Below are 24,959 nucleotides of genomic sequence, written 5' to 3'. Positions count from 1 at the left end.
CTGGCGCGGGATCAGGCAGTGTTTCGTTCTGCTGTGCATGGGGTCGCTATGAGTCGGAAACGACTCAACGGCACTTAACAACAACAACAACAGCATTTATTCTCCTTAAGAATTCTTGAAGAAATGCTATTCCCTTGGTGTCAGTTTTGGGAACTGAAAAAAACGGGGAAGGTAAGCAGAGAAGGAGATTCTATCAGAATTGGAAGAATTTAATGAAGACTTTTTCCCAAAGAAACCCCAAAAGTTTCAGCTTTAAATCTTTTAACTTCCCACTGAACTGAAGATCTGAAAATGCTTTCCATGTATGATACTTATTTAAATAGCTTAATTAGAATCCTTTCCCCTAGAGAACTCTTCCTATTGATCTCTATACTTCCAATTTCTCTAGTCTCCTCTTCCAACTCTCCCTACCTTTCACTTTTCACATTATAAAAAACCAAACCCATTGCCATCAAGTCGATTCCAATTCATAGTGACCCCCATTGGGTTTCTGAGGCAGTAAAATCTTTACGGAAGTAGATTGCGCAGTCTTGCTTCCACTTTCACATTATACTCCTCTCTTTATTCTTTCCTACAAAACTCTTCTTCCCAGCTGATCTAATCCCTTTGATGTAAAGATACAAGCTTCTCTTCTTTCTTGGGCCTTTTTTATTTCCCCTCACATGCCATATTACTTTCCTAGGGCTTCCTCAATATAATACCACAAACGGGGTGGCTTGCAAGAATAGAAACCTATTGTATCACAGTTCTAAAGCTGGAAGTCCAAAATCAACATATCATCTGGGCCACATCACTGTTAGGTGCTGTAGAGTCAGCTCCAATTCATATTGACCTTGTGTAAAACAAGAGGAAAAGTGCCCTGGTCCTGTACCATTCGCACAATCATTACTGTGTTTGAGCCCATTGTTGCAGCCATACCAAACCAAACCCATTGTCATCCAGTCCGTTCTGATCCAAGGCAACCTCTGCTCCATAGGGTTTTCTTGGCTATTATGGTTAAGCATACACTACTGAAAAAGACTGGTAGTTCAAACCCACCCAGAGGTTCCATGGAAGACAGGTTTGGCAATCTGCATCCAAAAAGTCACAGCCTTGAAAACCTTATGAAGCAGTTCTTCTCTGCACACATGGTCATCATGGGTTGGAGTTGACTTGACAGCACCTAACAACAACAGTCTTTATGGAAGCAGATCTCCAGGCCTTTCTTCCATGGAGCTGCTGGTGGTCTTGAACCACCAACTTTTAGGTTAGTAGTAAAGGGCAAATCATTTGTACCACCCCTCCAAAGCCTCTAAGGGAGGATCCTTCCTTGTCTCTCTCAGCTTTTGGTAGCCCCAGGAATTCTTTGGTTTGTAGATGCATCTTCACAGTTGCCATTGTACCTTTGCTTCTTTGCCTCTTCTCTTTGATAAGCTCACAACTCATATTGGGTTAACGCTCACCCTACTCTGGAATGACCTTACACCACTTTCACAGTTACAAGGGTTAGGACTTCAACATCTCTTTCTGGGTACACAATTCAACCTATAACACATGCCTTCCTTTCAGGCTCTTCCTTAAGCTTCCTTAGTGTACCACTTTATGAGGTCTTGAAGAAATATTATTCCTTGGATGTCAGTTCAAGGAGCCCTGGTGGCACAGTGATTAAAGCGCTTGGTTGCTAACCTCAAAGTTGGCAGTTTGAAACTAACTGTGGCTCTGTGGGAGGAAGATGTAACAGGCTACTTCCATAAAGATTTATAGCCCTTTAGGACCATAGTCTCATGGGACAATTCAGTCAATTGACATAACAAAGTTTGCAAAAATTATGAATCTGCATCCTAGTGGAGTGAGTAGCATCTGGGGTCTTAAAAGCTTGCAGATGGCCATCTGAGACACAGCTATGGATCTCTACTCACCAGGAGCAAAACAGCAGAAACATAACCAAAATCTCAGAGAAGAAACAAGACTACACAAGCCACAACTTCATCTACCTTGAGACCAGAACTAGATGGTACGAGGCTCCCACCACTGAGCATTCTGACTGGGTCACAATAGTTGGTCCCAGACAGAATGGGAGAAAAATGTGGAACACAACTTAAATCCTTGTGAAAGAAATAAAAGTCCAGACAAACTGGAACAATAGAGAACAGAGGACCTCCTGAGACTATCGCCCTGCAACATTCATTAAACCTAGAACCAAGCCTATCCCCTGAGATTACCTTTTGGCAAAATAGCAGAGTGGCACACTATTCTGGTTACCTAGTGCCGCTCTGACAAGAATATACCACAAATGGGATAGCCTTAACAAACAGGAGTTTATTCTTATTTGGAGGCTTTAAGTCCAAGTTCAAAGTGCCAGGTCCTAAGGGCTGTGTGAAAGCCCCTCAACCTTGGGCTTAAGCTCTGCCTCTTGCACCCAGCCCACTGAAGCTCAAGGCATCTCTTCAATCAGGCATCTACTGGCTGCTGAGACTAACAAGCCCAAGGTCGACAAATAAAAAGGCACAGTCCCGATGTTACCAAACCACACGGCCGGCCATTAGTTAAAGTCCATTGTAAGTCCCAACGTCAGCAGAACATGGCAGGCTGCTGAACAATGACACAACTACATGCAGGGTCCAAGTGTGCCATAAGCTAGAGACTATCCCCAAGGCTTCTCCTTATATACAGGAAGCAGACCAAAACCCAAAAGCAGCTATTCAGCTGCTTGTGGTAGATCCCACCATGGAGTTGATTGCCAGTCTCATCATGGGGAATAACTACCACCAGCTGCCCAGCCACTCAACCAGGCCCAGCCAAGTTGACATACTAATTTTACTACCACACACAAAAAATAAAAATATATTACCTGAAGGATGGGTGCCCTACTTAAAAACCACCAGTATGACTCTAAAAGGTCAATAATTACTCAAAAGCAAAGATAAGATAGGTGGTAGGGAAACTAGACTACTAGAAAGGGAACAAACAACACAAAGAGAATGTTGACACATTGTAATAAATGTAACTAATGTCTGCTAACCAGAACACTGTTGGTTCAAACCCACTAGCCACTCCTCAGAAGGAAGGTTGGGAAATCTACTTCCATAGTGATACTGCCTCAGAAACCGAAGGGGAGGGGTCACTATTAGTCAAGTCCAAGTCGATGGCACATAACAACAACAACATCACTGAACAATTTGTGTGGAAGCTGTCAAATAGGAACATAACTTGTGTAAACTTTCAACAAAAACTCAGTAAAATATTATTTAAAAAAAAAAAAAAGTTTTACAGCCTTGGAAATCCTATGGGCAGTTCTGCTATATTCTATAGGATCATTATAAGTCAGATTGACTCCGTAGCAGTGGGTTTTTGGTTTTGGGTATGTCAGTTTAAAACAATATATAAACAACCATCCAGTGATAAGATCTGTCTGTTTAACACAAAACAAATTAATAGGTACCTCACTTTAATATGTTTTATACTAAGGAGCAGCACATGTCTTATGTGTTATCATGGGGTGAATAAAAGCCATGTCTTTTTCTTTTTTTTCTTTTAATTCCTTACAGTATCTGCTTAAATTACTGCTGTGTAATTTAGCATAATTTAAACATCATCCTTATGAATTAGTACCTTATGAATCCTCTAGGTGCATAACCATGAAGGACTGTGGTCCATAGCAGACCTCTTGGCCTCTTTCTCTCAATGTTTTTTTCATTATTTCATTTGTAGATAATTTAGGTGGGAACAAGTAATGAGTTATTATTGTTTAAGACCAAAAACTCTTCTAACTACTGTCTATAACCCCGCTACATTTCCATTGGTAGATTCAGTCAAAAAGTTGTCCAAAATGTATCTTGACAAGCCGTTGTTTAGAGTAACCTTAACTAAAAAACTTGGGTCAATATTTGCAGGAATCAGATCATGCTGGTCAAGCAGGAGGTTCTGTGCGAGGACCCCCAAGGTTGCCACCAAGGTAAGTAAGTTAGTGGAACTTAAAGAAATGAATGATGTTTCTGAGACCTGACTCTTTTTTCTCTCACCAAGCCTAAGTTTTGGCCTTCGATCTTCTTCTAGACATATGTGAGATATATTAAACTGACAAATTTACCCAAGCCACTTGCCCAGCAGGTTGTAGGAATCTCTACTCTTTTTCTCTTTTAATCCAGACCAGAAACTCACAGAGCACAAACATGGATCTATATTCCAGCTGTCGCCAAGTCGATTCCAACTCATGGTGACCCAGGTCTGTCCGAATACGAGGTGCTCCATAGAGTTTTCAGTGGCTGATTTTTCCGAAGTAGATTACAGGGCCTTTCGTCTGAGGCATCTGTGGGTGAACTTGATCCTCCAACCTTTTGGTTAGCACCTGAGCATATTAATCATTTGTACCACCCGGGGGGAGCTCTGGTAGCATCTAAGGCACTTGACTGCTAACCAGAAGGCTGGTGGTTCAAACCCACCAGCCACTCCTCGGAAGAAAGGTTGGGCAATCTACTTCCATAGTGATACTGCCTCGGAAACCCCAGGAGAGGTCGCTATGAGTCGGGTCTGACTCTACAGCACATAACAACAACAACCACCCAGGGATGCATCTATATTAGTTTTCCTAAAACAAACCAGTAGGATTCAATCCCAGAATTAGAACAACTCCACTTCTGGATAGCTGCATACACATACACATGTACACGTGCACACACACACATGCACGCATGCACACACACGCTCATGCACACATGCACCTACCCTCCCCACTGTGAGAGACCAGCCTGGTTTGGGCATTACCAAAGGGAGACAGGGAGCTCAGAGGTGACCTGCCCTTCTAAGTTCCTGAGTTATTGGAACAAAAGGCTGTGATGCTGTCAGAAGTAGTTACTATGTTGTACCTTATTTTAATCATAGGAATAAGGGAAAGGCTTTCAAAGTAAGAGTTGTGCTATTCCATTTTCAGAACCAGCTTTCTTTATATTAATCTAAATTAAGGTTTTAATAGTCATTTCTATAATATGAATATTAGGGGATTTTGATGTTCCTTTTCTAATCATGTATAAGACATATATACCTATGTCTCATAAGATTTTCATTTCAGACTTGGTAGAAAGTGCTTAGTTTCCTGAAGTAGTCATGGTGTGTTTAAGAGCAAATGAGACCTTAGAGAACTCATGATAGTAAATGCTTGTTTGTCTTAAGCTAATGAATCTCTAGCGCAAGATAAGAAGAAGCTAAAACATCATGGCATTTCTTCTAATAGTATAATGTTTAATGCATTAGTCATCTGCTCAAAAACCAAACTCACTGTCATTAAGTCAGATCCAAGTCATAGCAACCCCTCCTTGGGTTTCCGAATCACTACGGAAGTAGATTGCCAAACTTTCCTTCCGAGGAATGGCTGGTGGGTTTGAACCGCCAGCCTTCTGGTTAGCAGTCAAATGCCTTAGGCACTACACCACCAGAGCTCCCATCATCTGCTCAAAAATAGTATATACTCGGCATGTTTCAAAGAGCTCTGGTGGCATAGTGGGTAAGGTATTTGGCTGCTAACCAGAAGGTCAGCAGTTCAAACCCACCAGCTATTGCAGGGGAGGAAGATGAGACAATAATTCCATAAAGATTTACAGCATTGGAAATCCAATGGGGGTCACTACTAGTTGGAACCAACTTGATGGCAGTGGGTGGGTTCTGCATATTTCAGTAAATTGTGTCCCACAAGCAGAAAGCTGAGTGTATGTGTGTGTGTCTGTTGGTGTAAGAAAGGACAGAGCCTTATACTTGTCAAAATGGACTCATGACTCCCACATTGACTTTCAGACCTATAAATGGAAAAGTAATACCAGTTCGACAGCCTCCTCCCAAGGGGGCCCCTGAGAGACCACCTCCCCCAAAACTTTCTGCAACCAGAACATCATGTAAAAAACTGCCTTTTAATCGGTCCTCTTCTGACATGGATCTTCAGAAAAAACAAAGTAACTTGACATCTGGACTCTCAAAAGCCAAGAGTCAAGTCATTAAAAATCATGATCCGGTGCTACCCCCTCGCCCCAAACCAGGACACCCTCTCTACAGAAAATACATGGTAAGTTTAGCTTTAAAGATGTTCATAGTCTAGAGTTTTATCCTAAAGTGTATACAAGATGCCACTGTAACTTAGAGACAGATGATGAAACAAATACAGAATTGTTACTTTAGTGACAAAATCTTATCCTAAGGGTATGTTAGATAAGTAAGCCATAACCAAACCTATGTCTTTAATGTAGTATTTTATTATTAGGAGAAATACAGGGAAGGGAAGCAGGGCAGACGGGCATTGTACCCAGCTCTCTGGCTTGACCAAACGGAAACTGAAATATCTGATCCTAGATTATACTAATGGGAGTAACTCTGATAGGTGTTAAAGTTTACTATTGCTACCTTGCCACTGAGTAAAATTTAAAGTGAAGTAGGAAGTTCTTTATATGATGGATGTTTTTCCTCATTTTTCCCTTTCTTGAACCTAATTATCATAGTCCATTTAATAGTTACCATTTAGTACTTTTCATCAGTAATTGAGATAGTTGAAATACTAATTTTGTTCTCCTTGAATGTTTTACTCATCGTATGACCTTAAATCTTTGTCTCCATTTCCCACATTTGAAAAATAGAGTTCACATGTTCTCTACTTCAGTTAGGTTAACCTGGTAAAATCTAGAACAAATAAAAGTGATAAGCAAGACAGGTCTGTTTATACTTTTTAAATAATTATATGGCAAAGTAGTTCTTAACAGGAGTTGCACTTAATAATTTTATATTGTTCTACATTCTGTGATTGGCCTCAGAAATTGTTTTCACCTTAAACCATTTAGGTTTTTTGTTTGTTTGTTTGTTTTTGTTTGTTTGTTTGTTTAACTCTTCCTTGGAGTAGGCTGTATTAGTTATCTAATGCTGCTGTAACAGAACCACAAATGGGTGGCTTTGACAAACAGACATTTATTTTCTCACAGTTAGGAGGCTAGAAGTCCAAATGCAGGGTGCCAGCTCTAGGGAAGGTTTTCTTTCTGTTGGCCCTGGGGAAGGTCCTTACTCCTTGGCTCCGTGGTGATCTTCATGTGGTATGGAGTCTGTCCTCTCCCATCTCTGCTTGTTGGCTTGCTTGTTTAATCTCTTTTATATCTCAAAAGAGATCCTGTTCATTAACATAACAAAGACAACCATTCCCAAGTGGGATTCTAACCACAGGCATACAGGTTAGGATTTATAACACATGCTTTTGGGGGACACAGTTATTCAATCCATAACACAGGGTATGGACAAATAAGAAGGAGGTAGCATATTCATGTATACTCATATTCATTTAAACAGATAAAGTTTCAATGCTAATATGCAAGGGTCCTTTCTAGGATAGATAACTTACAAAATTAAAACAGCAGCAGATGCGTATTGTATACCGATGATAAGCAGGCACCATGTTCAGAGCTACGTTCAGGGGGAGCAGATTTCATTGCCAGTTCTTAGCATAGCTATATAACATCAATAAAGCATTTAAGAAATTAATAAAACGACGGTGCATTTCAAGTGGTATGTCTCTTTATTAAAAAAAACTCACTGCTGTCTAGTCAATTCCAACTCATAGTGACCCCTCCTTGGGTTTCCGAGGCCATATCTCTACGGAAGTAGATTGCCCAGTCTTCCTTCTGAGGAGCTATAGGGAGCTCTGGTAGCGTAGTACCTAAGACATTTGACTGCTAACCAGAAGGCTGGCGGTTCAAACCTACCAGCCACTCCTCGGAAGGAAGATGGGGCGATCTACTTCCCTAGTGATACTGCCTCAGAAACCCAAGGAGGGGTCGCTATGAGTCAGATAGACTCAATGGCAGTGAATTTGGTTTTCTGGTTTGTCTCTTTATAAAATAATTCTTTAAATCCCTCATTTTTTCCATGACTACTTATCACTAAGGAGCCCTCGTGGTGCAATGGGTACGCACTCAGCTAGTAACCTAAATGTTGGTGGTTCAAACTCACCCAGTGGCTCCATGGGAGAAAGACTTGACTAACAATCTGCTCCCATAAAGACTGAAGCCTAGAAAATTCTATGGGGAAGCTCAACTCTGTCACATGGGGTTGCTATGAGTTGAAAATTGATTCAGTGGCACTCAACCTGACCAGTAAATTGCAAGCCTCAAATAAGTAAACGTAGCCCCAAACCTGAGTACAGTGAGAGCCTTGGAACTGTGATTGAGATTCTGAGAAGCAGCACCCCCAACCCAGCCTTACTTAAGTGGACACACCCTCTATGCCACAGCTGTGTTCCTGGGTAATCTTTGGCCCAGGCAGCCTCCTTTTCCTTGTTGGGAATGAGCTTATGTGATCACGTTTCCTGGGTATGCCTCTTATACCCAGATCTTCTGACCTGCATGAATCAGCTAAAACCAACCAAGGCAGGGAACTGAGCCACCTGGCCAGAACAGGGTACAGATATAGAAAAACATTCTAGGGTCAGACTGAGGTGAGTGAGCCAAGAAGTGACAGGGCTCAGGGGTTTAATTAGATGCTTGGTATCAGAGAGACTCAGGAGAAGATACAATTCAAGGCAAGAGGAGCAGTATGTCAAGCACTACAGAGAGGGTTTCAGTCTCCTGTCAGCCTTCAAAAGCAGCAGTCAAGGGCCCTGTATGAAAGATGTACCATGACAGACTGAAGTCAGGTGCTAAACATTTATCCTTTGGATGCCCGGGGAACTGGATGAGCCCTGCATGCACTATAGGATGGAACATCCCAATTGTGGTTGCAGAGGGGAACTTAATGCCCCATTCAGCCCTCGTATCCATGAGTTTTAGTATCCATGCAAAATGGCAGGCCTGCTAGCTATAGAACATAAGGAAACCCAATAGAGTTTAGCTGCTGGAAGAGTTGCACTTTAGGCATATGTGGCAAATCCCCAAATGATCAGCAATTTATTTGATTGGAGTTATTTGATTGTGAATAATCCTTTCATTGGTTTACATTTAAGCTGCCCGTGCCTCATGGAATTGCCAGTGAAGACATTGCCTCAGAAAACCCCAGAGAACTCTCTTGTAAGGTAAAGTAGGTCTCTTTCTTTACTAATTGATGTAAAAAATTGCTGCCTCTCTTCCTTCTATTACACATTATTAAATGCTTTAGGCTCCAAAGATTAAAATGTGAAGAAAAAAAAAGTAATAATGTTTTATTAAATAATAATTGCTTCATGGAGTGGTATTGTATGTACCTTACAGGGTGGGGACGTCCTTGTAACGCTGAAGCAGACTGGAAATAATTACTTGGAATGCCAAAAGGGAGAAGACACTGGCAGAGTTCACCTGTCCCGGCTGAAGATTATCACCCCACTTGATGAACATCTTCGAAACCAACCAATAGTAAGGAATTAATATTGTACGGCCCTCAGATCATACATGGCAGCACATTTCATAGAACTATTAATTATATCTCATCCTCAGGTTTTTATTGGCACGTTTATTTTAACCAGAGTAAAAATTACCAGTGCATTTTATTCTGAGAATACATTACTTCTAAAAGACTTGCCACTACCATACTTTTTTACACAGTGACTGTCCTTTGTGTTGCCTTCTTCATATCATGCTGACTAGAAGCAACCACTCGGTCATTAATTTTCAATTGGGAGATCTATTTATTTTTTAAATAATGTAAACATATTTACCAAAGTGCCAGAGATTAGTTTTCTAGCAGAATGGATAATTATTTTAAAAGAGAGAGCTATAATTGTGAAGTCTGACATAAAAGTGCATCCTTTTACGATTTAAATTAAGTATAAACTTAATTTCTCTGATTACAGCTCATAAAAAAAATAAAATGTAATCCAACAAATGCATGTCACAATTTGAGCCTAACAAATTTGTGGATCTTTGGAGAATTCAATGATTATGTAAGATCATTTCTTTTGCAAGGAAAATACCATTGAGAAATTTATAGAGATGTATTTTTAAAAGAACTTCTTAAGTTAAATGTTCACTATCAGTTAATATGTTGTTGTTGTTGTTAGGTGCCATTGAGTAGTCTCCGACTCATAGTGACCCCTCCTTGTGTTTCCGAAGCAGTGTCTCTACAGAAGTAGCTTGCCCAATCTTCCATCTAAGGAGTGGCTGCTGGGTTCGAACCACCAACCTTCTGGTTAGCAGTCAAGTGCCTTAGGCACTATGCCACCAGAGTTCCTATCAGTTAATATATTGTTGTTGTGTTGTTGTTATGTGCTGTTGAGTCAGACCCGACTCATAGCAACCCCTCCTTGGGTTTCTGAGGCAGTATCACTACAGAAGTAGATTGCCCTATCTTCTTTCTGAGGAGTGGCTGGTGGGTTTGAACTGCTAGCCTCCTGGTTAGAAGTCAAGTGCCTTAGGCACTATGCTACCAGAGCTCCCATCAGTTATCAGTTAATATAGCAAACACAAAAAATAATACCCACCCATCCATCATTTAACCCACATGAAATAATCTGATTTGCCATTCATCCTAGTTTTCATAATATAGTCTAATTCTTTCTTCTTAGAAGGCAGTTTATCTTTGAAGTTAGCTGTTGTTGTTGTTGTTATGTGCCATCAAGTCGGCCCTGACTCATAGCGACCACTCCTTGGGTTTCCGAGGCAGTATCACTACGGAAGTAGATTGCCCAACCTTCCTTCCGAGAGTGGCTGGTGGGTTTGAAACACCAGCCTTCTGGTTAACAGTCAAGTGTCTTAGGCACTATGCTCCCAGAGCTCCTGAAGTTAGCTAAGAAACTGAAAATTAGTATTTTGGAGAACAGAGACCTCTTAACAATACATATATTATTGAGCTAGTTACAGCTGGGATACTGAAAATTCTACCTTGAGTTCATAGAGAGAAATTTTTTCGTTTACTCATTGTCTCTGTAAAATGAGTGAATATTTAAATCCCAGTTGCATCATACAAAGCATTTGTTACAGTATTATCCATCTGTCATAGCTGTCCTTCCTCTCTCAAAACATACTGGTGGGTAACAATGGGAGGTATACTGCCCAAAAGCTTTCCTTTTCAGAAGATAGAAACTAAAAAGAAGTGAGAAGTTACACTTTTACAACAATCCAAAGTTTTTTCCACTTTAAACATTACCTTTCTTATCTTGTACTATCAACTTGCAGAACTCAAAAAACTCACTGCCGTCGAGTCAGATCCTACTCATAGCGACTCCTCCTTGGGTTTCCGAGGCAGTGTCACTGTGGAAGTAGATTGCCCAATCTTCCTTCCATGGAGTGGCTGGTGGGTTTGAACCGCCAGCCAGCCTTCTGGTTAGCAGTCAAATGCCTTAGGCACTATGCCACCAGAGAGTTGGCCAACTACTGATAATAGTGAAATTAAGCCTCTATTAGGCATCTGGGCTGATGGCTATTAATTATGTTTAGAAAAAAATGAAACTTACTTATTTCAAAGCTTAGGTTTTGTTTGTTTTGATTCGCAGTTGCATCATACAAGGCATTTGTTGTTGTGTTGGCCTCTGACTCATGGTGACACTATATGTGACAAAGTAGAACTGTTCCATAGGGTTTTCTTGGCTATAATCTTTATGGAAGCCATTCACCAGCTTCCATGGCACCACTGGGTTGTTTGAACTGCCAACCATTGGGTTAGCAACCTAATGTTTGTACCACACAAGCTAGTTTGAAAGCTAGTTTTAAGGTAAATATTTCTAAAAATGTGTTATGCTTTCCCTTACCTTAGCAAACAGAGACTATCAAACATTATCAGTTGAGGTTGCATTTGTCAGCTAATGGGCAAAGAGGGAGGTTGTTGTCTCATGCGTGGTGAAGAGCACCAACAGGTGTCACAGAGCTGGCTTTGAATTCCTCTTCTACCACCTTAAGTAGTTCCTTAACCTCTCTAAACTTTCTTTTGGGGTGGTAAAAATATATAGAATATTTTTTTAAAAAAAGGGACCAAGTTTACTGGTCTGATAGAGCCAGGTGGAACCACTGAGATTATGCCCCCTAGCTGCCCTTCAGGTCTGGAATTGAACCCACACCTGTGGCTTCCAGCCAAACAAAAGACAGGCATATAAATTGAACATTTACCTGAGGTAGATATACTCCTTGGAGAGAACAATCATGGGAGAAAGAAGGGTTGTGTATGCACAGGGAGATAGCTGAGGGGGCAGGAGTGCATGGAGGGATGGACACAGGGAAGAGGTAACTATTGGGAGGAAGTGGGAGGGGAGCTGTTGCATTGTGGTAAATTGTAGTCAGTGTCATGAGATAGTGTATGTGAGCTGCTGTATGGAAAGTGAATTTGCTCTGTAAACTTTCACCCAAATCACAATAAAGAAAAATTTTACATATATATATATATATATATATATATATATATATAAAAAATAACATTTGCCAATTCAATAATTTTGTGGCATGAATTAGGTTAATCATGTGCCAACTATCACCAATAATCAATGTCAGATTGTCTGTCACCACAAACAATAATTTATCACCTCCTCCTAATTAATGACTTCCCCTCTCTTCCTCCCTATGCCCCTGATAACCACGAATAAACTTTGGTCTCTACATTTTCCTATTTCGATATCTCATATAAGTAAGATCATAAAATATTCATCCTTTTGTGATTGGCTTACTTTTCTTAGCATAATGTTTTTGAGGCTCATCCATGTTATAACATGTATCAGGACTTCATGTCTATTGTATGTATATATCACATTTTTAAATTTCGTTTGTTTAATGTGTAGAGTAGATAGGATAATTTCTCACAGAGTTGTTTTTAGAATTAAGTGATACATTGTATGATTCTATTTATGTGAAAAGTCCAGATATGAAAATCCATAGACATAGAAAGTACACTAGTGGTTGCCTAGAGCGAGGAATGGGGGATGACTGCTGATAGGTACAAGGTTTCCTTTGGGATGTTAAAAATGTTCTAAACTTAGGTTGTGTTGATGGTGTCACAACTCTGTGAATAAACTAAAACCATTGAATTATATACTTTAAATGAGTATATTTTATGGTATGTAAATTATATCCAAATAAGATGTTTAAAAAATTAAATGAACTAATGCAGATATGGTCACACATAGCAAATGAACAGTAAATACCAGCTGTTATTATTATTACTCATTTGTATTAGCAATTTATAGTCATAGTGGAAAGAGGTTTGAAATAAATTAGATGTCCCTACCACATAGCCACCCTGATGATGTGGATTGAGTTGTACTGACCCCTGGTGGACAAGCCTGTGTAACCTGTCCCTCTCGCCCTTATCTGCTAAGCCAGGCTGAGAAGCATCATGGCCAGGGGTATCTATACTTAAAGATGGAGAAGGGAAACTGTATAATGGAGACACAAATCGTCATCCCCCGTCCTTTTTGATTATGCTTAGATCTTTAATCTATCTGAAATTCATGTTTGTGTTTGGTGTGAGATAGGTCTCTGACTTCATTTTCTCCCAAGTGGATAGCTATCTATCCTAATATCATATATTAGATAGTCATTCTTGCTTCACAAATGAGTAAATCAGGAAAAAAAAACCCACCTACACATGTATTATACATGATATAAATAATCATTTATATAAGTATCTTATAATCCCTTTCCATAATTCCTAAAATTCCCATATGGCTCATTTATTTAGGGAAAAATACTAACCAACCTCTAAGAAAATGCCTGTGTTAGCTTGATGTCTTAGTTTCCCAGGACTGCCATAACAAAATACTATGAAGTGGGTCGCTCTAAAGAACAGAAATGTATTTTCTCACAGTTCTGGAGGCTAGAAGTACCACAGCAGAGCCCATGGACAGGGCCATGTTCTCTGTCCACTCTAGGGGAAGATCTTCCCTTACTCCTCCTGCCTCTGGTAGCCCCAGGCATCTCTTGGTATTCCTTGACTTAGAAATGTATTTTCACATGGTTCTTCCCCCTATGTGACCCTATTTCTATGTCTCTTCTCTCCTTTTATAAAACACTGGTCATCTAGGATTAGGAGTAACCCTACTCTGGTGTGACCTCATTAATGTCACTGATAATACCTTCAAAGAAAAACCCTATTCCCCTAAACAAGGTCACATTCACAGGTACAGGGGCTAGGACTTCAACATATCTTTTGTTGTTAGGTGCCATCAAGTCAGCTCTAACTCACAGAGACCCTGTGTACAACAGAATGAAACACTGTCCGGCCCTGTGCCGTCCTCACAGTCCTTGCTATACCTGAGCCCATCATTGCAGCCACTGTGTCAGCCCATCTCATTGAGGGTCTTCCCCTTTTCACTGACCTCTACTACATATCTGGGGGGTGGGGGGACACAATTCAATCCATAACACTTGGTATGCTGATATAATTAGACACTATCAGCTATTACTTTTTTGATGAAAATGAGTATGTCAGCTCACCTAACTTGAAGGAATGTAGTGTGCCCCCCATAGGTGCATTTTGCTTGAAAGAGCTGGTGAGATTCAGAAAACATCCTGAGCAAAGGTACTGCAGGTGGAAACAATAAAGTGGACCATCACCCATAGTGGGTTCTGAGAAGGAGGGTGCATCATGGCCAGGGCAGGGGATGGAGTAATAGAAGTGTTAGATGCCTAAAGGGACATTGAAGGAGATGAAGAGACATGAAGGGGCACAAAAAATCTGCCTCCATTTATTTCACAGGTTTATCAGTGTTGAAGAGTTGTTACTCCAAATAATACTATTCTTTAGTTATATTTGATGATGATGGTGGTGTGGATAAGTCTGTCCCTTCATACAAGAAACTAAGAATAACCACTGGCTTCAGTAAGAAAGGGTCACTTTTCAAATATACCCTTCCTTCTAGCCAATCTAGACAATTGGCTGGATGGGTAGAGAATATTGAATTCTCTTTGCTAATTTACTTAAAATTATCACTGAATAAACGATTCATATTAAATAGAAAACTCAAGTTAGGCATGGGAAGTAGCATTGCTTTCAAATTAGAAAAGACATTCAGTTATGTAGTAATAAATGAAATGGATTTTACTTATTGTGAATCATACTTTTATGGAAACTCATTAGCTCCTTTTATTATGAAAGGCAAGAACATAAATCACAAAACTTTATTCTTTTCCCATCCTAACAAAGACACAACTCTTAAGGCTCTGTCTTCCAGGTTTAGTCCTGGTCTCAAACCAAAAAAACCAAACCCACTGCCATCAAGTCAATTCCAACTTACAGTGGAATTTACAAGACTATAAATCTTTACAGAAGCAGACTGCCTCATGTTTCTCCCGTGGAGTATCTGGTGGGTTCGAACCTTTTGGTTAGCAGCTGAATGCCTTAACCACAGCACCACCAGAATGCCTTAGTCCTAGTCCTAGTTTAAGGAAAAAGCCACCTTTGAAATGAAAAGAGGTCAAAAACCACTGCTTCAAAGTAGACCCAGTACTGTTGAGGGTGGGGGCTGGAATAGGCAAGTCCCTTTTCTTTTACTCTCTGTTTAACAAACAAACACAAAAACCATGCTGAGAGTGTTGATAATTAAGAGTTATTTCTGTCCTTCCTTGGCAAGGACACCTTCCTTCTCAACTTCATGATGATTCCCTTCTTTGGCTCAGTTGTGTGGTTTGCATCTTGTACTGATAATGTACTTGTGTCAAGAGGACTTTAATGAAAGAAACTGGTCTCAGAGTGAATGATAAATCCAGCATCCATCCTGTACACTTCATTCACAGCCATGTTTCCCCCCTAAGGATCCAAGCCACTCTCAGAAGCCTGTTGACAGTAGTGCTCCTCATGCTGTTGTTCTTCATGATTTTCCAGCAGGTAAGGACCTAAATAAAAAGCAGTAGAACCTTCTGATCTGGGAACAGGCATCCTCGCTAGGTCAGCTTCTCAAGGCCATCCTTCTTCATTTCTATGCCTACAGAGCCCTAGTCTGGACAGGTCCTATTACCCATCACTCAAACTTCTGGAAGGGTTGGTTATACCCAACATTCTAGAGAGCTTAGCTGCCTTTGAAACTCTCAGAAAGAGAAAGAATAGTTTCCCTTACAAATAAATTGCTTACCAGTTATGTTGTTGTTGTTATGTGCCGTCGAGCCGGGCCCCGACTCATAGCGACCCCTCCTTGGGTTTCCGAGGCAGCATCACTATGGAAGTAGGATTGCCCAACCTTCCTTCCGAGGAGTGGCTGGTGGTTCAAACCCACCAGCCTTCTGATTAGCAGTCAAGTGCTTTAGCCACTATGCTACCAGAGCTCCTTTACCAGTTATAGACTTTTTAATTCTTTCAAAACAGTGGGTAACAATTAACAGCTGCATTGAAATTACTTCTAATTTAACAAGTAAAGTTCTTGTGTCCTAAGAGTTATAATACCTCCATACATAGCTATTACCTATGAGAACAAAATATAAATTTTAAAATACAAATCATTAATAAATAAGCTCCTGAATTATTTATAACTTCTTCTTTTAAAAAGCCTACTTGGTAGACTGATTTTTATTTTAGTGTGAGTAAATTCACTGCTAAAGAGCTGTAGTATAGAACACTCAACCATTCGAGATCAAAAGGGCAGCGATTACCCAGGGACAAAGTTCAAAAGGCAAGAAAGGATAAGAAAAAGGACAGAGGGAAACAGGAGGCCCAAGGTGAAAATGGGCTAAGTGCTGTTACATTGTGAGGATTGCAGTCAGTGGCATGAAACAGAATGTGTATGAGTTACTGAATGGAAAACTGATTTGCTCTGTAAACTTTCACCTAAATCACAAAAAGTTTTAAAAATATATATATATTGAGATTGTGAAAAAGAAAAAAAAAGAACAGGTAGCTCTTTATTAACTAGAAAGGAGTTCATTATATATAAAGTTTTAAAAAGCAAGTTATGGTAGAGTATGAAGATAGATATTATATTTGTAGTTTTAAAAGCCTATGGAATATTTGTGGGAAGGTGAGATTATGCAGAATTTTGGAACATGTTTTCTTCCTCTCTACAAGAAAATATTTTAATAGGTAATGTACATGATAAAATTTCATAAAATGAAAAGTAAATCTTTCTCTAAAACAAACAACCCAAAAAAGAACTGTAGTACATAACTCCCTTGGCTAATATTTTCAAGTTGAAATGATTTCTAAGCATGATTGAGAATAATGATATGAATATTATATATACCATGTCTATAAAGCCCTTTAAGTTGTTTAATGTATATTCAGTAAAACTGTCAGCAAGGGGTTTATATTGGCACAGTAGGAATCATTGGCCAATACAGTGTTTTTATTTTTACCATTTCTCATAAATCAGTACATGATAAATATACCTAAGTTGGTTGTTAAAAAGGGAACTAATAACAATATACTCAAAAAAAGAATAGTATTTTTAAAAATTCAGTTTGATTAGTATAATCTATTCTCAGAATCAGTTGAACATACTGTGCTTTAGTGGACTTCACTAAATGCTACCTTGTGTACTGTTCTAATCAAATCTGCAGCCAGGATAATTTGTCTTATGTAATTTTAAATTTATATTACAGAGCAAGTTGATGATTTGAATCTCACTTCTGGAGAAATTGTTTATCTTCTGGAAAAAATAGATACAGATTGGTATAAAGGGAAATGTAGAAACCAGACCGGTCTATTTCCTGCCAACTACGTCAAAGTAATTGTGAGTAGTGTTTGTTTTAATTGATCATGTACTCAGTGAAAAAGGAGAGTGGGTTCTATGTGGCTTGCAGGTTGGAAAAAGCAATCAGAAGTGTATAGATTCTGGATTCTAGTTCTCTCTTTCATGGATCCATTTGATGTTAGGAAAATTTAAAAAAGAAAGGCTTGTTCAAACAGATAATGGTTAATTATTATTGTATTACAAGGTATAAGAACTTAATACCTCAGTGGTGTCTGAAATCATAAGATGAAATACCACCAGAGGGTCTACTGGTAAAGCAACTATTCTTGAAGGGTTTTCAAGCACTTAAGGATACATGTTAATTCTTTGAAACATTGTCCTAAATTGTCCTTAACCTTATGGATTACAGCAGTCCGATCCTCAACCCATCATGAAGATGGCGCAGGACCAGGCAATGTTTTCTTCCATTGTGCATGCAGTCACCATGAGTTGAGGCTGACTTGACAACTGCTAACAACACACAATAAATTTCCTTTAAGAAATGTTCTCTGAGACTTCCGGTAAGATGGAGGAATAGGCAGATAAGTGACACAGACCCTCATCAACAAAGAAAAGAAAAACCAATTGACAGAGATACAGAAGATAATCCTGGAGCCCTGAGCTTTGAAAGGAACTATTAGGGATCTCTGGTAGCACAGTGCCTAAGGCACTTGACTGCTAACCAGAAGGCTGGCAGTTCAAACCCACCAGCCACTCCTCGGAAGGAAGATGGGGCAATCTACTTCCGTAGAGATACTGCCTCAGAAACCCAAGGAGGGGTCGCTGTGAGTCGAGTCCAACTGGAGGGCACATAACAACAATAACATAGACGTGAATTAGGCACCATCTAGTGGGAAAACCTGAAAGAAAACAGTGAGTACAGAGAAGGTCTGAGCTGCAGACCGTCAGCTACTCAGACAGGACCAACAGCCTGAATAGTTCTAAGTGGTGTTGGGACCTGAGAATTAACCTAAAAAAGATCAGCCCTGGTCACCAAGGGCTGCAGGGATGACTGCACTGGTGGCCTGTGACTAGGAAGGGAAGCAGCAAGGTGGGAGACAACCTAAGCTGTTGACTTTCCGCTATCCAGAGGGCACAGCCATTTTGATTGTTTACACATGCCAGCCATTTTAGATATTTAAAATGATCGAGGGCTCAGCCATTTTGAATGTTTACAAGCAGTGGCCTTTTGGATATTTAAAGTGACCGAGGGTGCAGCCATTTTAAATGTTTACAAGTGGTGACCATTTTGAATATTTAAAGTGACCAAGGACACAGCCATTTTGAATCCTTACAACTTTCTTTGTTGGTTGCCAGGGGTGGGAGGGGAGGGGAGGGAACACTGCAAAAAAAAAAAAATTGCATTGGCCCATGTCACTTTAGTTTTGTGTATTTCACTGTACATAAATTATATTTCAATAAAATGCATTTTGAAAAATAAATAAAATAAAGTCCAAAAGGAAAATAAATGTTCTCTAAGGTTGTGGTACCACTTTTCATTTGCTTTGGAGTGTACCTTGTGTTTGGTTTATTTCTTCCATTCTATCCCTATCTCCTTCTACAAATACATGTATATTTGGAAATACTGAAGCACTTTTATTAGAGCTGGTAGTCCATTAATGTTTTTTCACAAAATAACTTCAAAACTAAAGCATGCAACGATGGGTCTCTCCTCGTCAAGAGCAAAGAAGAAAGAAGAAAACCAAAATTAATGGAAACAATTAGTCCTAGCAACTGGTACACCATCCAATCTGCAGCCTATATGACTATGAGACCAGAAGAACTAGATGGTGCCTAGCTACCACTGTCATCCACTTGGAAGAGGATCTAAGTAGGAGATCCTGGATAGAGAGGAAGAACAATGTGGAACAAAACTCAAAATCATTTGGAGGAAAAAAAAAAAAGCTGGGGACCAGGTTTGCTGGTCCAATAGATCCTGGTGGAACCACTGAGACTATGGCCCCTAGCTGCCCTTCAGGTCTGGAATTGAACCCACACTTGTGGTTTCCAGCCAAACAAAGTACAGGCATGTGAGTTAAACATTTACCTTAAGTATACACACGCCTTGGAGAGAACAATCATGGGAGAAAGAATGGCTGCTTATGCACAGGGAGACAGTTCAGGGGGCAGGAGAGTATGGAGGGATGGACATTGGGAAGAGGTAACTATGGGGAGGAAGTGGGAGGGGAGCTGTTGCATTGTGGTAAACTGTGGTCAATGACATGAGACAAAGTATATGTGAACTGCTGTATGGAAAGTGAATTTGCTATGTAAATCTTCACCCAAATCACAATTAAAAAGAGAAAAAAAAAAAAAACTAAAGCATGAGAATTTTATACCTATAAAATTCAGATAACCTATGAAAGCTGACCAGTATGATGAATCCCTAAAGTGCTAAGCCTAGGTGGCTATGAACTATGAGGTTAAAACCAGACTGTCATTTGAACATTAATAGCAACAGGAAGAGTACAACTCAGTCCCTGATACAATTTATTGATACTGAAAAATATCAGTAAAGCCAACTTAAAATAGTTAAGCATTAGCAGCTTATTTGGAAGAAACAGCAAATAATTTTCCATTACATCAGAAGCTTAAAAAACAAGTATAACAGTGGAACCACTATTTTTCAAATATAAATGAGTTTGAGTCTCTTAGATTATAAAAAATATGTGAGTCTTAAAAATTGCCTAGTGTATATATGCCCTTATTCTTTGGAGAAATCCAGCCACACTCTTTAAATTAATATTAAAAATAATTTAGTTTTAGCACTCTTCCTCATTTTTCTTCTGCCCAGGGTCACCGTACTTTTAACAGCATAATTACCACACTGAAATCAATCATGCTGAATTTGTCACATTATTGGTATGAGTGTTATTCCTAATCCCACAAGTTTGAAAAATTGTTCTAAAACTTCAGATTTTTAGAATTCATCAAGAAAGTACTGATTTGTTTAATATAAACCTTAAAGCCTTAAGTAGTTTTCCAACTGTGTACATCATGACCAAATATTTTATATAACCCAACCCTGCTGAACCTTGAAAATGAAATATTATATAAAGTGCTTGCCACTTAGTAGATGCTTACTAAGTATGCCTTCTCTATTCCCATTGAAGGAAAAAGATAGTAGATGCTTTAGTTATGAGTTTCAGATTTATGAATATGGACAGAAATCCTCAAGTTAGATTAAAATGTTTTATTTTGGAGTCAGGGAAGTATTTTGTAGTTCTTCTAGCACTTGAGTAGACGTGATGGTACTGATGTGTGCTAGCACAAATGCCAAAGCCTAGCTGCTAACTTAAGTTCTCATTTGACATTTTCACCTTGGAAGACATGGCATAGAGAAAGCTCAATCAGGGATAAAATCATATTAATGTACTTGTTCCAGCAAATAAAAAGAAGACTAATGGGCTCGTGTACGAGGAATGCAACATCATAAGTTACAAATTTTTTTCAAAACCAAAATTCAGGGTAAGACTCTGCACAAATGGTACCACTTAATCAAGTTAACACCTAGCTAACCTGGTTAATTTCAATATCATTAAACCAGTTGACTCAAGGCAACTCTAACTCACAGCAGCCTCATGTGTGTCAGAGTAAACCATAGGGTTTTCAGTGGCTGATTTTTTGGGAGTAGATCACCATGGCTTTCTTCTGAGATGCCTCTGGGTGAACTTGAACAAGCACCCTTTAGGTTAGCAGCTGAGTGTGTTAACCATTTATACAACACAGGCATTTCCTTTTTACTTAAAATTAAATCTGTCATATTAAACTCTGAAAAAAATATCATTATTCCCTTGATTTTTGTCTTTCCTAGATTGATATTCCAGAAGGAGGAAATGGGAAAAGAGGACCAGTTTCATCTCATTGTGTTAAGTAAGTTTTGTGCTCTTTTCCACAAAATATGAAGGAGGCAAGTGCCTTAGTTATCTAGTGCTGCCATAACAGAAATACCCCCAAGTAAATGGCCGTAACAAACAGTAATTTATTTTCTCGAGTTTAGGAGGCTAGAAGTGCGAATTCAGGGTGCCAGCTCTAGGGGAAGGCTTTCTCTTTTTATCGGCTCTGCAGGAAAGTCCTTGTCTCTTTGAGCTTCTGCTCTTGGGTGATCTTCATGTGCTTTGGCATCTCTCTTTCCCCATCTCTGCTTCTTTCACTTGCTTGTTTAATCTCTTTTACATCTCAAAAGAGATTGACTCAAGACACACCCTACATTTATCCTGTCTTATTTAACATAACAAGACAACCTCTTCCAAAATGGGAAAATAACCAGGCATAGAGGTTAGGATTTACAGCATACATTTTTGGGGAACACAATTCAATCTATAACAACACATGTTTATATCATAAAGAATCACCAAGCTTAAACACCTCAAATATGTGATTATTCAGATTCTCAGTGTGTCTTTTGAATTATAAGGGAAAGTTTGCTTGTTTAAACAGCCTTTAAAAAAAAAAAAAAAAAACGCACTGTTGTCAAGTCGTTTCCAACTCATAGCAACCCCTCTGAGGCGGTATCTCTACGGAAGTAGATTGCCCCATCTTCCTTCTGAGGAGTGGCTGGTGGGTTTGAACCACCAGCTTTAGGGTTAGCGGTCAAATGCGTTAGGCACTACACCGCCAGAGCTAAAATTCTGATGAAAATGCAACATGCTGGGAGAAGCTGACATGAGCATAAGTTCTCCATCGCAATATAGGTCATACAGAGAGCAACACGATGGGGTCCATCCAGATGCTTCCCACAGCCTGGCCTCACCTTGAGCAGAGATGGCTTTGTCATCTGTCTTAGTTTCCTAGGGCTGCAGAGATTTATTTCCTCACAGCTTAGGAGGCTAGAAGTCTGAGTTCAAGGCCCAGCTGTAGGGGAAGGCCCTCTGTCTGCCAGCTTGGGGGAAGATCCTTGTTTCAGCTTCTATAGTTCCAGTGTTACTCAGTTCCTTGACAATCTTCACATGGTGTCTGTCTTCCCAATTTGCGCTTACTTCTGCATCTACTAATCCGTTCTTTTTATAACTCAGAAATTATTAGGCTGAGGATACATCTTACACTTCTATGGCCTCATTAACAAAACAAAGAAAACCCTATTTTCAAATAGGATTACATCCACAGATATAGAGGTCAGGACTCTAACACAGATTTTTAGGTGACACAATTCAATCCATAACATTATCCAGTGCATTTCATTTTGGCTTTCTTGTGATCTACCAAGTAGTTGCTAGAAGGTTTAGATATTTTTGTCATGGAAAATATTTAAACCTTATAGAAACATAAATCTTATAAAAACTGCTAAACACTTTTTATTGTATTGTTTTGTTTTCAAGAGGAACTAGGAGAACATGAAGAAAGAGTTCAGTTAGAGCAGTCTGCCTTTATGTCTGCGGGCCTTTATGTGAATTTCTATACCCTTTTATGTATCACTGTAACTCCTTTGTGATTTAAAACTCTGCCACAATGAAACTTTATATTATAGTTAAATGAGCAAATTAATAGAATTCACTACCTGCTGAAGACTGTAAACCTGTCTCAGAATAGGTCAGACATAAGGAGATGCTCCCAGAGGACTTTAGAAAATAAATGCAAAGGTTATCACAAATAAGAAAACTTCCGATGCAAAACAGTTGGGTTCTATTTCAGGTTCAATTTTTCTCCTATTTTTAAGCCGTATTTACTGTGTCAGCAGATTGAATTTAAAGTGGGCTCTCACAGGCATTGATCCATTGACCTGACTTAAATCAGAATGTGATTGGAGCCAGGGCCAGCTTTTTCTCTTCAGGCAATTGCTTCTCCTTAGCCTGTTTCTATTGAAACTTCCTTTCTAAAGCCTGTGTTCCTCAAATCAAAGGTTTGGTATTAAATCATGCCTTCCAGAGACACAATATTATCTCAGCTTTTATCTTATTTTCAGTCAAAATTGCAAATCATTTAAGGATCATTCTAGTTCTCAGAAATGAAGCCTTTTTTAAAGGAGATACAAAAATCATTTTTAAAAGCAACAGTGTTAGGTATAGGATTAAGTGGTATGAGATGATAGGCCAAGTTTCTGTTTTCTTCATACCTTCTCCTAGTTTTGAAAGCCATTTACCTGTATACTCAGCTCGCTGATTGATTCAACGTATAGTGAGCATCTTCTCTGTGCCCAACTAATATTTGTTGTGTTCTGCCATGGCGGTTTGATTTCCTGCCCTGAGATTCTCAGGGTTAGCACTCCCAAACTCAATGCATTGTGGTGAAGGGGGCTGGGCCTGGGTTGCTGTGGCCTAAGGATACAAAGACATGAAAACTGAGGCGATTCTGTGATGCAGTAAAGGTGATGGAAAGACATGGCAGTGTAAACTGACCACCAGCTGCACATTTGGAATCTGCATTGAACTCTATGACCTTGACCTTTAAATTTTCTGAATGAACAGGTTCCTATTTCAAAAGTAGGGACTGTTGTTGAGTAGTGTTGTTTATTCTTTGTCATGGAAAATTTAAAATTATGTCTCGTATGTTTATTGAAAGACCAAATGGAGGTTTTAAAACCATTTTGAAAGTTAATTACTCTCTTGTTTAACCCACAAATGTGTTCTTCTTTGTTCAGAGGCTCAAAATGTGTTGCTCGGTTTGAATACATTGGAGACCAGAAGGATGAGTTAAGTTTCTCAGAGGGAGAAATTATTATTCTTAAAGAGTATGTGAATGAGGAATGGGCCAGAGGTGAACTTCGAGACAGAACTGGGATTTTCCCCCTTAACTTTGTGGAACTTGTGGAGGAACATCCTACCTCTGGTGCAAATGTTTTAAGTAAGTATAGATTATAGAGTTTCTGATTATGTCATGTTCTAATTCAAATAAGCCAAATAATAGAATAAAGCTCCATAATCATCCATATTGCCATAGTTTATACAATAGAAAGAAAAATTATTTTAAAATGGTGATTTGTGTTAGTTAATCTTGTAAGACTACAGTTTTTATAGATTACACCTCAACATAAAGAAAACAAAAATCCTGACAGCTGGACCAATAAGCAACATCACGATAAATGGAGAAAAGATTGAACTTGTCAAAGATTTCATTTTACTCAGATCTACAATCAACATCCACAGAAGCAGCAGTCAAGAAATGAGATGTCATATTGCACTGGGCAAATCTGCTGCAAAAGATCTCTTTAAAATGTTAAGAAGCAAAGATGTAACTTTGAAAACTAAGGTGCGCCTAACCCCAGCCATGGTATTTTCATTTGTCTCATATGCATGTGAAAGCTGGACAGTGAATAAGGAAGACCCAAGAAGAGCTGATGCCTTTGAATTGTGGTGTTGATGAAGAATACTGAAAATACCATGGACTGCCAGAAGAATGAACAAATCTGTTCTGGAGGAAGTGCAGCCAGCATATTCCTTGGAAGCAAGAATGGTCAGACTTCATCTCACGT

General features: G+C 39.3%; 1 protein-coding gene across 1 annotated transcript in view; it reads left to right on the top strand.

Annotated features, from left to right (window-relative positions):
* The window catches only part of SH3D19 (SH3 domain containing 19), a 79,127-nt gene that overhangs the window by 29,881 nt on the left and 24,287 nt on the right, over positions 1–24,959 (top strand). Inside the window, exons 3-9 of the mRNA XM_007951550.1 lie at positions 3,873–3,934; positions 5,767–6,031; positions 9,186–9,326; positions 15,645–15,717; positions 17,421–17,551; positions 21,366–21,424; positions 24,129–24,331. Of these exons, the coding sequence (XP_007949741.1) occupies positions 3,873–3,934; positions 5,767–6,031; positions 9,186–9,326; positions 15,645–15,717; positions 17,421–17,551; positions 21,366–21,424; positions 24,129–24,331 (934 nt within the window). The remainder of the gene's footprint in view (positions 1–3,872; positions 3,935–5,766; positions 6,032–9,185; positions 9,327–15,644; positions 15,718–17,420; positions 17,552–21,365; positions 21,425–24,128; positions 24,332–24,959) is intronic.

The sequence above is a fragment of the Orycteropus afer genome, unplaced genomic scaffold (assembly GCF_000298275.1).
Source record: "Orycteropus afer afer isolate SDZICR_OR568_19922 unplaced genomic scaffold, OryAfe1.0 scaffold00297, whole genome shotgun sequence".
NCBI classification, from domain to species: Eukaryota; Metazoa; Chordata; class Mammalia; order Tubulidentata; family Orycteropodidae; genus Orycteropus; species Orycteropus afer.
The sequence above is the reverse complement of the archived record's forward strand: the minus strand, read 5'-3'. Positions and strand labels throughout refer to the sequence as shown.